Raw genomic sequence first — 15300 nt, 5'->3', positions numbered from 1 at the left:
CTAACCCACAATAATTCAACCAAGAGCCTGATGTTTGTCCCTGATGAATCCTCTTATTATTTTTAGCTATGTTTATCACTATAACTATTTTTATTGTTCATGGTGTAGTTAATTAAATGGACTGACAATAATTATAATATCCACCTTCATAAAAAAAGAAACGGCCGGGGGAGGGGGGGGGGGGGTGGTGTATAGTAATTGGCCCCATCTGTCTGTCTGTCTGTCCTTCTGTCCTTTCGTCCGTCCATTTGTCCTTCACGCTGTCTCCTCCAAAATGGTTGTGTAAAATTCACCAAACTTGGTTGTTATGATCACCACATGGCAAGAAGGTGCGAGAGCAGTATCATTTTGGTCCTGCCACCTGGGGCCCTTTGATGGAGTCAAAAGGTCAAATAACAAAAAATGTAATTAGGGGCACATTATTAAACATTAAATGAAAGCCTTTTTTAGCCTGGTCTTGGATTAGCGGTTAGGGTGCCGGCTTGGGATTCTAGGATCCTGGGTTCGAATCCCAGTCGATTGCTGAATTAACGCCAGGGGGGTTGACTCAGCCTGTCATCCTTCCGAGGTCGGCAAATTGAGTACCAGCTTGCTGGGATGAATGATCCCGGTGTGTACCCTGGCTTAGAATAGGTACACCGTATCCCTGCGCATCGTAAGAGGCAACCAAAGGTTGGCGTCAGGAAGGGCATCCGGCCATTCAGGAAGGGCATCCGGCCATAAAAACATTTGCCTCAAACAGGGAACCATGATTGTCATGGGGCCCGCAAGGCTAACCCCCGCTCTTGCGTGGAAAATGGCCTTAAAACGATCATTCATTCATTTTTATTCAAATGAAACTTTGCATATGCAATCAACCTTGGGGGACGCATGAATATGTAACGATTTGATTTGATTTGCCCCGGGTTCATGATCCAGGGTGTGGGGACTTAGGGTCACAGGGGTCAAAACAGAGGGGGTTTTTTAAATCCCAAAATTTGATATTGGGTCATTCTTGGTGGACCGTTTTGCCATCTTTCAACTTTGCTTTTGGTGGTAAGTGTTGGGATTTGTGATGGCGAGCCATCGACCTCGCTCTATTGTAAAATTGAAAACGGTGAATTTTATTCGTTATATTTTTATTCACTAACGAAATTTGATTTTTATTACCCCCAAGTGTTTAAATTTAAAACTGCTTGCTGCTATATCCATTGTACACTAATGTAAAAGCTTCATACTTTGCACAGTTTTTGACAAGCTACTGTCAGAAGCAGAGTTCTTGAGAAGAGAATGGATACGAAAACAAGGTATGTCAACAACCGTATGGTTACCAAGAAAAGCTTACAACTGTGTGTTTATGAATACCTCAATCAATGTCCGGTTGATTCTATCGATTGTTCGACCTTTCTGCCGATGAAAATCAACATTAGATTTCACAAAAACCGCTTTTTTATTCTGTTGAAGAAAAAGATTTACAACCTTGTTTTTAGGGAAAAGTTTGCAATTGGTTTTACTAAAACAAAACAAGTTTACAACCGTGTATATAAAAAAATGTTTGCACCTGCGTGTTTGTGAAAACAAAATGCTTGATAACAAACTGTGTTTACAATTACAAATGCGTTCTGAAAGATTTTGCATTGAGGATTAAAATTTTCGATTTTGAAATCTAATAAGGGAAGACATTTTAAAATCTCGTCACCTCTTCCTGCAGGGCCACACTTTGCTGAATATCTCAGGTGGGAAGTCACTGAACACTGTGACGTATTGCTTTTGTGCAAGGTAAGCTGTCCAGCTTTACAAGTTGCGAAAATAGAACATGATGATGAGATTGGTTTTAATGTTGTTGTTTTGGTCCAAGGGTCTAGACTCATGGAGGAGTTGAATGATACAGGGTAGTCGGTTCGCCAACTATCAGAGTGTGGCAGAATGGTCATACACGAGGAGGAAAAGAGGAATAACATAATATTGATGAACAATGACTGGGAGAGAAACAGAATGTGAAAGAATCATCGTTTGTGTCGAAGAGACCTTCAATGTGCATGATTGAGTGCATTAGATAGTGTTTGGCAACGTATTTGAAAAACTGAAGCGTTGGAGGACAAGACAATGGACAAAGGGAGACAATTCCACAATCGGGATAATAAGGGGATGGGTGAATGCAGGTGCGCAACGAGTCTAGAGCAGGTGAGGGTTTCCTGAGGAATGCATGCGAAATGGCATAGCTTTGGGCTGGCGGAAGACAGTGGTAGTAAAAGGCAGGAGAAACAGGTGCAGGCCAAGTTGTCATTGGGAAAGTGAATCCACATTCTGTGTTGAGATTCCATTCCAGTTGTCACCTGCCAACGTCAGGCCACAAACAGGTCAGATTGGCATAACATTTGCCTCAAAGACCTGGACCACTTTGAATGTGGGAGACTTGCTATCGAGAGATAGCGGAGGCAAGAAAGGAAAACCTGCCATCGTCCTTCTCCTCAAGAGTTTCTAAAAAATATTGAGACCCATGGAAGAGTGGGATGACAGAGGGGAAGACAGCAATCTACTGTTGGTGGGAAACAAATAGGGGAAAGAAATAAACAGCAAAAGTGGCATGGGAGGAAATAGTGATAGACCTAAACGAGACCCACAAGAATAGCACATGGTCCAGATGAGGGCACGAAACCCAGCACATTCAAAGGCACTCAGTGAGATGTGTAAATACAGAACATCAACACATTTACACCAACAGTTTACAAAAACTGTAAAAGAGGACAGTTCCCGAACATGTGCCACAAGTTTTAGAAGTCAGTGTCTTATCAGGAAGGAAGCCAGAATTGGAAGCGTTGAAGTTGTGATTCGCTCTTCAAGTCAAAGCATCTTTACTTATCATTAGGTCACCGAACAGACTGAAACAACTGTGTATTTCTAGGTTGGGCTCACCACCTCGTAGCTTTTGATATGACGTTGATAGTTCCCAGTGTGAGACTCCATCCAGTACAAAGGCATTAGTAAATATGAGTGTACTTTTGCGTGAATTGCAAGGATGTACTGGTAGACAATGGACAACAAATACTGGTATATGGGGTTTGAGCATGGGTACCTGCATCATGAGCCATTTGTTCAGATGGGAACACAAACAGGATAATTCTGTATTTCCTTAAAGGTCTCCAGTCGTTGGTAATAATAATTTATTGACATGGTTTGTGGAGTACTCATTTCTATTGCTGTCGAAGTTATCGTTGCACTCAGGTACATGGAGTCTTTATTGTTGATGAATTGCATGCTGCTGTTTATTTTGCCCCTTTCAGGTGGCGAACATCAGAAAGGACACGAAGATCAACTGGTTTAAGGATGACAGTCATATTATGGAGGAGAAGGATCATGACTTTGAAAGTGGAGTTTTTACATTTTTAATAGCACAGGTAACGTTATTCACTTGCAATAAAATCATTCCCTAATAAAAAAGACAACATATTTGATGAATAATATGAGGAAATTAGTTGTATGCACACATTATATATATACATACAAGCAAAGTTGTGTGGTTGGGAGTAAATGCAAACGGCTCCATGGTAAGATCTTCAACCTTTAATTTAACCAACAATGACTAAACGTTTTTTGTATTTTTCTTGTTTTTTTTTCTATACAAGATCGAGGCTCGTGAAAGAGCTAACATTAATCACACAAAAAGTCAAACCGAATCATAAAACACAAAAAATAAGGGGAGCGGTAGACAAGATGGGGAGAGAGGGAGAAGCACACAAACACAACATTTGAGAGCAGGGACATTGGGAGAAATGTGGGAGGGGGAGGGCTTGGGGGGAGGTGGGAGAAGTATAAAACATATGAACACTGCAAGGACTTCCAGGAAAGAAGTTTTGGTAAGCAACATGTGAAAAACCACATGCATCCATTAACCTTCCTCAAGAGTGATAAAATAATCTCAAAACCCCCCTTATATACTCAAAGGTGGGGGTGGGCAAAGCTGGACAGCCTATCAAAACAGGAATCACATCGCTCTCGTGAACTTCGACCGTTATCACCAAATTAAATATATAGCACCGCAAAGCGGGCATAACCCCTCAGCCCATGCATGGTGGAAACCAATTTCAAGATGGCTGCCATGGGGGCCATATTGAAAATCGCAGCGTGCCCATTTTAGAAAGGAACCTTCCTCTACTCAACCCCAACACACACTGCAAAAATGGATTTAATCGGACAAGCTGTTCTGCTTGAAATTGACGGAAACCAATTTCAAGATGGCTGCCGTGGCGGCCATATTGAAAATCGCAGCACGCCCATGAACCTTCCTCTACTCAACCCCAACACACACTGCAAAAATTGATTTAATCGGACAAGCCGTTCTGCTCGAAATTGACGGAAACCAATTTCAAGATGGCTGCCATGGCGGCCATATTTAAAATCGCAGCGCGCCCATTTTCGAAAGGCACCTTCCTCTACTCAACCCCAACAAACACTGCAAAAATGGATTTAATCAGACAAGCTGTTCTCCTTGAAATTAACGGAAACCAAAAGTTGACGGACGCCCGGATGCCCGGACGACACCCGTGACGACAATACCCCTTCGCCCAATTTGGGCTGAGGGGTGAAAACGAGATTGGTCGAACCCGGGAATTCGTCATTTCGTTCATAATAATAATCTTCTTCAGATGGCATATTTCCGAGCTGCCTCTATCAATAGCAATGATTCTGCTACCATTTGACAGAGTTTTACTTCCTGCAACAACCTTTGGTATTATAATTCTCGTAGCTTGAAAGGATTCCACGAAAAGTACGTAAAACTACATTCCTTTGTAAAAGAATGGGACTGGGATAGGCGTGGCTATGACTGTCAATCAGCTTGATGGGGGCGGAGCCACAAGACACGTTTGCCTCAGTGTGGCGTTATGAGTGATAATGTTATGTTGGATCAAATAATATCAGCAGAAATTTCCTGCCTCGGGAAATGCCTTGTTTTTCAGTTACATTTATGAACAGTTTCAAACTTTCAGAAGTTCATGAGAGTCCCCGGGAGAGTTTTCGTAAAAATATATAAATATAGAATTCTGAAAAAAGAATAGATATATACATATATATAGATATAAACATATATATATATATATATATATATATATATATATATATATATATATATATATATATATATATATATATATATATATATATATATATGTATATATATATATATATATGTATATATATATATATGTATATGTATATATATATATATATATATATATATATATATATATATACATATATATATATATCTTATACAGTCACATGAAAGAGTAAGTACACCCCATGTAAAGTTTTGACTTTTACAACATATTTCAACATACAGCTATTTGATCTTCATTTCAACAATATTGATAGATAAAGGTGATATAACATAACAAATACCATTAAACATTTACATTTTGTCGTCCATTGTATAATTTAAATAAACATAAATGCAAATTTTGCATGTGGTAAAAGTAAGTACACCCTTGGCTATAATAGGTGGCATGGCCCCCTTTGGCAGAAACAACCTCGAGCAGGCATTTCTTATAGCTGTCTACGTGTCTCTGACATCGACTGGGAGAAATTTTTGCCCATTCCTCCATGCAGAATTCTTTCAGCTGTGCGATGTTTGAGGGGTTTCTTGCATGCACAGCTCGTTTCATATCCCCCCACAACATCTCGATGGGATTTAGATCCGGGCTTTGACTTGGCCATTCCAGAACCCTCCATTTCTTTCTTTTCAGCCATTCCTTGGTGGATTTACTGGTATGTTTAGGGTCTTTGTCATGTTGCAAGGTCCACCTTCGGTTGAGCTTCAACTTTCCAGCAGATAGCCTCACATTATCCTCAAGCACCCTCTGGTACAATGAAGAATTCATAGTGGATTCTATGATGGTGAGCTGCCCAGGCCCTGATGCAGCAAAGCTGCCCCAAACCATAATATTTCCACCACCATGCTTTACAGTTGGTATCAGGTTCTTGTGGTGAAATGCTATCTTTGGTTTTCGCCAAACATGTCTTCTGTTGCTGTGGCCAAATAGCTCTACCTTTGACTCATCTGTCCAGAGCACATTGTTCCAGTGGTGCTGGCCTTTGCCTCAGTGTTCATTGGCAAACTTTAGTCTTGCCCTGATGTTCTGTCTGGACAACAAAGGTTTCCTCCTGGCACACGTCCCATGTAGATCAAATTTGTTCAGCCTCTTTCTAATGGTAGACTCGTGCACTTTGACATCAATAATGGCAAGACCTACCTGTGGGTCCCGTGATGACATTCTGGGGTTCTTAGAGATTTCTTTCAGCATCTTGCGGTCTGCTCTGGGGCTGAACTTGCTGGGGCGGCCTGGCCTGAACAAGTTGGCAGTTGTTGGGAATCTTCTCCACTTGTAGATGATCTTCCAGACAGTCAAATGATTGATTTCAAATTGTTTGGAGATCTTTTTAAATCCCTTTCCAGACTCATCGGCATCTATAACCTTCTTTCTGAAGGCATCAGAGAGCTCTTTTGATCTCGGCATGGTGATGCCGCACACTTCAACAACAAAGATCAAACCAAACTAAATGTCTGAGGTTTAAATAAGACAGGTTCCTCCAAGATCCTCTCTAACAATGTTCTAATCATTTGCACCGGAGCTGGTGCACCTGATTCTAATTTTAGGTATTTGAAGTAGTGATAAATGTAGGGGTGTACTTACTTTTTCCACATGCGAAATTTTCATTTATGTTTATTTAAATTATACAATGGACTACAAAATGTAAATGTTTCATGATATTTGTTATATTATATCACCTTTATCTATCAATATTGTTGAAATGAAGATTAAATAGCTGTATGTTTAAATTTGTTGAAAAAGTCAAAACTTTACATGGGGTGTACTTACTTTTTCACGTGACTGTATCTCTTCTCTCTATATTATAAAAGAAAGTTTTTGTTTGTTTGTCTGCGCATGCTAATCTCCTGAACGGTGAAAGATAGGAGGAAACCTCTAATACAAAAAATGTCGGGACGGTCTCCGGGAAGGTTTTATGCTAGGTGGTGAGACCGTTCGAGGCCCACCTCGGCCGGGCCGGGCCCATTTCGCAATTAAAAGCTGAGCTGAATTATAGTAGTCAATCTTCTATGGTCGTGAGTAAAAGCTGAATTATAGTAGTAAGTTCATTCAAAAAGAATCAAAAATGTCGGGATGGGCCCTGGGAAGGTTATAGGCTAAGTGGCGAGGCCGGTCGAGGCCGCATCGGCCGGGCTGGGCCCATTTCACAATTAAAATCTGAGCTGAATTATAGTCGTCAATCTTCTACGGCCATGAGTAAAAGCTGAATTATAGTAGTAAATTCATTCAAAATGAACCCGGGCAACGCTGGGTGCTTTCGGCTAGTATATATAATATATATATATATGTATATATATATATATATATATATATGTATATATATATATATATATATATGTATATATATATATATATATATATATACATATATATATATATATATCAGTCACTATGCGACCTTCATATCATCAGTGGGGAACCGCCAGCAGGGTGTCCCATACAGCTGCTGCTGCACCTTGCTGGGAGCGATAAGCACCGCCTGCCACACGGTAACATTATCTCTGGCATCCACTCATCATATGGAGTCGACCTGGATGCGGTTGGGAGTTGCTAATAATTGGTATCTGTAATCTGGTTCTCCAACCTAATGAGCGAACGTCATGACGTCATCGCCATGCATGTCCACATTGCCTGCAAAGCTCCAGGGGAACCATCTAGCAGTCCATCATTATGGATTATAAATTCAGATACTGTCACAAGTACATGCAAAACTCACAGTTACCGACCTGGTTTCGCCCTTGTTGGGGCTTCATCAGGGCAATGCAGTGAGCCTTCCATACACTTGTAACTCTGAAAACCTTTCGGTTTTTATATCAGTCACTATGCGACCTTCATATCATCAGTGGGGAACCGCCAGCAGGGTGTCCCATACAGCTGCTGCTGCACCTTGCTGGGAGCGATAAGCACTGCCTGCCACACGGTAACATTATCTCTGGTATCCACTCATCATATGGAGTCGACCTTACTTTTTCCACATGCGAAATTTGCATTTATGTTTATTTAAATTATACAATGGACTACAAAATGTAAATGTTTCATGATATTTGTTTTATTATATTACCTTTATCTATCAATATTGTTGAAATGAAGATCAAATAGCTGTATGTTGAAATATGTTGAAAAAGTCCAAACTTTACATGGGGTGTACTTACTTTTTCACGTGACTGTATATATAGTATATCATGGCTGAATTTCTGTTCTTGCCTCGGGTTGTTAGGTTGTAACTCTACAACGAAGCTGCTTTATCCTATTTGCTTTTATGTTCCTCCATGCTCTGTGTAGATCACCCGTGAAAATGCAGGGATATATAAAGTCCACCTAAAGGATAACCGAGGAGAAGATACCAGCACGTTGCGGCTCATGGATGAAGGTGTGATGTAACTAGATTGTTTTATTGTTTGTTTTTTGCATTTTTAATCAGTGAAGCCACTTCAATATTTGGCTACGTCCTTCCTTCCAGCCCAATAAATGAAGAAGAAGAACCTAACGCACTGTGTTTAATTATAAAGGGTTCTAAAGTGTAATTCTGGAGGGTTCTATAGAATAATTCTAATGGGTTCTAAAGGGTAATTCTAAGGTTAATTTTAAAGGGTAATTCCAAAGGAGTTTCATTCGTTTTTAGGCTTTGCCTATTTCATATTAAAAATGCCAAACTGAACTGCTTCTTTCGAACCCCGGGGGCGATTTTATTTTTTATTGCCTCCACCAACGATAGTGGGCAGATGTTATGTTTTGTCTGTCTGTCTGTTTGTCTGTTTGAGAGCATTATATCTCAAAAAGTGAGGGACGGATTTGGACGAAATTTGACGTCGAGATTGGCAGAGAAGTCTTTGACGAAACAATTAGATGTTGGTGAAGGCTGAATCTGGATCCGGATACTCGAATTTTTACAGTAATTCTTCACCATTGAGAGATAGGGCCAAAACCAATATATAGCACGATATCTTAAAGTTTTGAATGGATTTGGACATGGATTGGTCGGGTGTGAGATGAGGAAGAATTGATTCGATTTTGGTGAAGATTCCAGTCCAGATCCAGATCAGAGAATTTTTTAAGTGATTCTTCACCATTACCTGATAGGGCTAAACTGATATACAGCACAACATCTCAAAACCTTATGGACAGATTCCGACGAAACTGGGTGGACTGGTTGAGGGTGTGACAAGGACAAATCAGTTCGATTTTGGTGAGGATACAGATCCGGATACGAGTTTTTTTTTGTTTTTTTTTTCTTATGTGATTCTTCACCATTGAGTGATGGGGCAAAAAACTACAGGTTGTACGATATCACAAAACGTTGTGGACGAATTATGACAAATCTTGGTGGATGAGTTGGGTAAGTGACAAGAACAAGGTGATTAGATTTTGATTCATGTCCGAATACAGATCTGGTTTATCAGTGGGATGCAAAACATAAACTGTTGAGCCTGGTGGAGGTATGCGCTGTACAGAGTGCCGTTGTAGTTTACATTGTTTTTGTGAATCATTTTGAACGACAGGATGTGTTCAGGCAAATATGTTACCAACTATTCTTTGAGTGTACGCTATTGATTATGCTGAGTGTAGTAAGTTCATGAATCAATAAATAATAAATGAATGCGAAAGAAAATAGTGGCAATAAAAGTAGATGTCAACAATGTAAACATTAAATGTAAACAACAAAAGTCGAAATAAATAAATAAAATGATGATTAAAAGTAAATGTGAAATGAAATATGTAAATCGAAATAAAATGCTAGTCTATAAAGTGAATACAAAGAGATAAAGGCCAATTTATTTTTAATCAAATCATGCTGTAAATGTGCTGGATTGCATTGCTCTCTCTCACTATGTCCCACTGTTTGTTTATTTCTAGTGTTTGATGAACTCATGAAGGAGGTTGCAAGATACAGCGGTAAGTTGTCATAAGATACATACTTTATAATAATTTATAATCATTATAATGATTATATATTATATTTCTAATCATTTATAATATTATATTTATTGATAAAATTTAAAATTATAAATAAATGAAATAAAAAATTCCTCAAATTTAAATTGAAATTTTAAATTTAAATCAATTTTTTAAATAATTTATTTATAAAATATTATATTTATAATCATTACAATCATTATAATGAGCAGTAAAATCATTATAATGGTAAGATACATACATTATAAAAAGGTCATCAGTCCGATTAATATTCATTTACCCCGAGTTTGCTTGTTACAGCGGAGTCTGCAACACCTCTCAAGATGCAGCCAACTGCTGAGGGGATCAAACTGTACAGCAATGTCACATTCTATCCTGAGGAACTCAAGATCTCTTGGTTTCAGAGGTAAAGTGCCCTTTTGGTTAGGTTTGCTGATTAATCCATGGAGCACGGTTGCTCAGTCTGTAGCATGCTCGTCTCTGGTTATTTGGTTCTAGGCTCAGGGAGAACTGCCAAAAGTGGTTTTATAATGTGGGACCAGAAAAGGATGCAGGTGGGAGGACATTAAGCAGTTGTAACATAATCAGAGTAATGGACCATGGGATGGAATTGAAATATATGTTTAGTTCTTCATTTTCGTGGGGCCTCCTCTCAAACCACACGAAAAATGGTTACTAAGGGTATTTGAGGGTGCTGAAGGTATGAATGTTGCCAATTCTGAAAATTGCACGTTTTTATGATATAAGCATTTATAATGTATTCTATTGTTGTTTTTTTCAGCTTCATTTCTTCGTTTAGGCCATGGGATGACCACTAAAATTGTTCATTTTCTTAGGGCCTCAAACCAAACCACCATTTTTTCACATGTAAACATTTTAAATAAAATTGTAAAACTGATCTTATATGTTGCCACTCCCTTTTTTTTTGCTCCTGATTTCAGAATATTCAAAAATATGTCGGAAATTAGTACTATGAATAGCACTGGAGAGACCGCCATTCGCCCGCGTATTCGGCTCGTTCGTGCTATCCTATAGTGTGTATTGTACAGGCCTACACTATCAGGCTCGTTCGATGTTATTCACGCTACATTCGCACGCGAAGAAGTAATGAAATTGGAAATACTTTAGTGACTGATAATTTTTTTGTACGTGTTCATATGTAGGGTTATTTTTATCAGTTTGATCGGTATTTTCTAAGGATAACCTGATTGGCTTTGTTTCCATGGATTTGTTTCATTCATTTTTGTTGAGTGTTTATAAGGACAGAATTAATATTAAGGTATCCTCCTTAATGATATTGGTGTTTGTTGAATGCTGCAGGTAATCTTTTGCGAGATGATCACACTTCTAATTTTACATTGTAATTTTCGTACAATCTCAGTGGATATTTAGCCACAAATCAAACCTGCATGTTACCTGTACAAGACTTATTACATGTACAAGAAATTAAAAAGAGGATTTGATTGATCGATGGACTAAAAAGTTAAAAGTTAAGATGTCACATTACTGGGAAATAGATGTATGTTATCATCAGAACAAGAATCCATATAATTATCAATGTTAGTGAAATTGTACTTAATCTGAGTTTCTGCTAAACATTAAACACTAAGAGATTATTTCTTTGTAATAAATTTGTCAAAGGTTGTTTTTTTATTTAAGCACATCTGTCGCTCTAAAAGTCTAAATAAACATCCCCAAAATTCACAGACATACATTTGAAAAATGCGATATGCACACGTTATGGTGAACACAGTGAGAGGTAGTTGCCAATTTGAAAATCATTGCATTTTCTTTGTGGAAGTTTATTTAGATCGGTACGGTAAGTCGAACCTGCATGTACATGATTTCTTAATGATGGTGGATTAAGAATGGTTTTTGTAGGATGATGGATGATTCATAAATTATGGTGAATTTTTGAAGGATGGTGAATTTTTGAAGCATGTTGCATTTTTTGAATGATGGTGAATTTTTGAAGCATGGTGCATTTTTTGAAGCATGGTGCAATTTTTGAAGGATGGCGTATTTTTGAAGCATGGTACAATTTTTGAAGGATGGTGAATTTTTGAAGCATGGTTCATTTTTTGAATGATGGTGAATTTTTGAAGCATGGTGCATTTTTTGAAGGATGGTGTATTTTTGAAGCATAGTGCAATTTTTGAAGGATGGTGAATTTTTGAAGCATGGTGCATTTTTTGAAGCATTGTGCAATTTTTGAAGGATGGTGAATTTTTGAAGCATGTTGCATTTTTTAAAGGATGGTGAATTTTTGAAGCATGGTGCATTTTTTGAAGCATGATTCATTTTTTTTTTTAAGGATGGTAAATTTAGAAGCATGTTGCATTTTTTGAAGGATGGTGAATATTTGAAGCATGGTGCATTTTTTGAAGGATGGTGATTTTTTTTTTGAAGGATGGTGAATTTTTGAAGCATGGTGCATTTTTTGTAGGATGGTGAATTTTTGAAGCATGTTGCATTTTTTGAAGCATGGTGCAATTTTTGAAGGATGGTGAATTTTTGAAGCATGGTGCAATTTTTGAAGGATGGTGAATTTTTGAAGCATGTTGCATTTTTTGAAGGATGGTGAATTTTTGAAGCATGATGCATTTTTTGAAGCATGGTGCATTTTTGAAGGATGGTGATATTTTTTTTTTAAGGATGGTGAATTTTTGAAGCATGTTGCATTTTTTGAAGCCTGGTGCAATTTTTGAAGGATGGTGAATTTTTGAAGCATGGTGCAATTTTTGAAGGATGGTGAATTTGTGAAGCATGGTGCAATTTTTGAAGGATGGTGAATTTTTGAAGCATGATGCATTTTTTGAAGCATGGTGCATTTTTGAAGGATGGTGATATTTTTTTTTGAAGGATGGTGAATTTTTGAAGCATGGTGCAATTTTTGAAGCATGGTGTATTTTTTGAAAGATGGTGAATTTTTGAAGCATGTTGCATTTTTTGAAGTAAGGTGCAATTTTTGAAGGATGGTGAATTTTTGAAGCATGTTGCATTTTTTGAAGGATGGTGAATTTTTGAAGCATGGTGCATTTTTTGAAGTATGGTGCAATTTTTGAAGGATGGTGAATTTTTGAAGCATGTTGCATTTTTTGAAGGATGGTGAATTTTCGAAGCATGGTGCATTTTTTGAAGCATGGTTCATTTTTTTTTTTTAAGGATGGTGAATTTAGAAGCATGTTGCATTTTTTGAAGGATGGTGAATTTTTTAAGCATGGTGCATTTTTTGAAGGATGTTGATTTTTTTTTGTTTGAAGGATGGGGAATTTTTGAAGCCTGGTGCAATTTTTGAAGGATGGTGAATTTTTGAAGCATGGTGAAATGTTTGAAGGATGGTGAATTTGTGAAGCATGCTGCAATTTTTGAATGATGGTGAATTTTTGAAGCATGGTGCATTTTTTGAAGGATGTTGATTTTTTTTTGCTTGAAGGATGGGGAATTTTTGAAGCCTGGTGCAATTTTTGAAGGATGGTGAATTTTTGAAGCATTGTGCAATTTTTGAAGGATGGTGAATTTTTGAAGCATGTTGCATTTTTTAAAGGATGGTGAATTTTTGAAGCATGGTGCATTTTTTGAAGCATGATTCATTTTTTTTTTTAAGGATGGTAAATTTAGAAGCATGTTGCATTTTTTGAAGGATGGTGAATATTTGAAGCATGGTGCATTTTTTGTAGGATGGTGAATTTTTGAAGCATGTTGCATTTTTTGAAGCATGGTGCAATTTTTGAAGGATGGTGAATTTTTGAAGCATGGTGCAATTTTTGAAGGATGGTGAATTTTTGAAGCATGTTGCATTTTTTGAAGGATGGTGAATTTTTGAAGCATGGTGCATTTTTTGAAGCATGGTGCATTTTTGAAGGATGGTGATATTTTTTTTTGAAGGATGGTGAATTTTTGAAGCATGTTGCATTTTTTGAAGCCTGGTGCAATTTTTGAAGGATGGTGAATTTTTGAAGCATGGTGCAATTTTTGAAGGATGGTGAATTTGTGAAGCATGGTGCAATTTTTGAAGGATGGTGAATTTTTGAAGCATGATGCATTTTTTGAAGCATGGTGCATTTTTGAAGGATGGTGATATTTTTTTTGAAGGATGGTGAATTTTTGAAGCATGGTGCAATTTTTGAAGCATGGTGTATTTTTTGAAAGATGGTGAATTTTTGAAGCATGTTGCATTTTTTGAAGTAAGGTGCAATTTTTGAAGGATGGTGAATTTTTGAAGCATGTTGCATTTTTTGAAGGATGGTGAATTTTTGAAGCATGGTGCATTTTTTGAAGTATGGTGCAATTTTTGAAGGATGGTGAATTTTTGAAGCATGTTGCATTTTTTGAAGGATGGTGAATTTTCGAAGCATGGTGCATTTTTTGAAGCATGGTTCATTTTTTTTTTTTTTTTAAGGATGGTGAATTTAGAAGCATGTTGCATTTTTTGAAGGATGGTGAATTTTTTAAGCATGGTGCATTTTTTGAAGGATGTTGATTTTTTTTGGTTTGAAGGATGGGAAATTTTTGAAGCCTGGTGCAATTTTTGAAGGATGGTGAATTTTTGAAGCATGGTGAAATTTTTGAAGGATGCTGAATTTGTGAAGCATGCTGCAATTTTTGAAGGATGGTGAATTTTTGAAGCATGATGCATTTTTTGAAGCATGGTGCATTTTTGAAGGATGGTGATTTTTTTTTTTGAAGGATGGTGAATTTTTGAAGCATGGTGCAATTTTTGAAGGATGGTGAATTTGTGAAGCATGCTGCAATTTTTGAAGGATGGTGAATTTTTGAAGCATGATGCATTTTTTGAAGCATGGTGCATTTTTGAAGGATAGTGATTATTTTTTTTAAGCAAGGTGCATTTTTTGAAGGATGGTGACTTTTTTGAAGGATGGTGAATTTTTAAAGCATGGTGCATTTTTGAAGGATGGTGATTTTTTTTTTTTTGAGGGATGGTGAATTTTTGAAGCATGGTGCATTTTTTGAAGGATGGTGACTTTTTGAAGCATGGTGCATTTTTTTAAGGATGGTGCATTTTTTTAAGGATGGTGATTTTTTTTTGAAGGATGGTGAATTTTTGAAGTATGGTGAATTTTTGAAGCATGGTGCATTTTTTGAAGGATGGTGCATTTTTTGAAGGATGGTGCATTTTTGAAGGATGGTGAAGTTTGGAGCAGAAGAATGATGCTAAATATTTTTGAAGGATGGTGGTTGTGATGTATATGCAGTATACTGTTGAACTGGGCATGCGAATATACACGTATATTCACTGATTAACACAACTCAATTACACACACCGTTTCCAGAAAAC

The 15300-nt window shown here is 37.5% G+C and overlaps 1 protein-coding gene across 1 annotated transcript in view; it reads left to right on the top strand.

Moving 5' to 3' along the window:
* The window catches only part of LOC137423074 (myomesin-1), a 126461-nt gene that overhangs the window by 95646 nt on the left and 15515 nt on the right, over nt 1-15300 (top strand). Inside the window, exons 27-32 of the mRNA XM_068109864.2 lie at nt 1227-1286; nt 1691-1758; nt 3264-3377; nt 8370-8457; nt 9942-9980; nt 10302-10407. Of these exons, the coding sequence (XP_067965965.2) occupies nt 1227-1286; nt 1691-1758; nt 3264-3377; nt 8370-8457; nt 9942-9980; nt 10302-10407 (475 nt within the window). The remainder of the gene's footprint in view (nt 1-1226; nt 1287-1690; nt 1759-3263; nt 3378-8369; nt 8458-9941; nt 9981-10301; nt 10408-15300) is intronic.

Source organism: Myxine glutinosa, chromosome 3 (genome assembly GCF_964187855.1).
Source record: "Myxine glutinosa chromosome 3, kmMyxGlut1.1, whole genome shotgun sequence".
In the NCBI taxonomy this organism is placed as follows: Eukaryota; Metazoa; Chordata; class Myxini; order Myxiniformes; family Myxinidae; genus Myxine; species Myxine glutinosa.
This window is presented reverse-complemented; position numbering and strand designations above follow the sequence as displayed.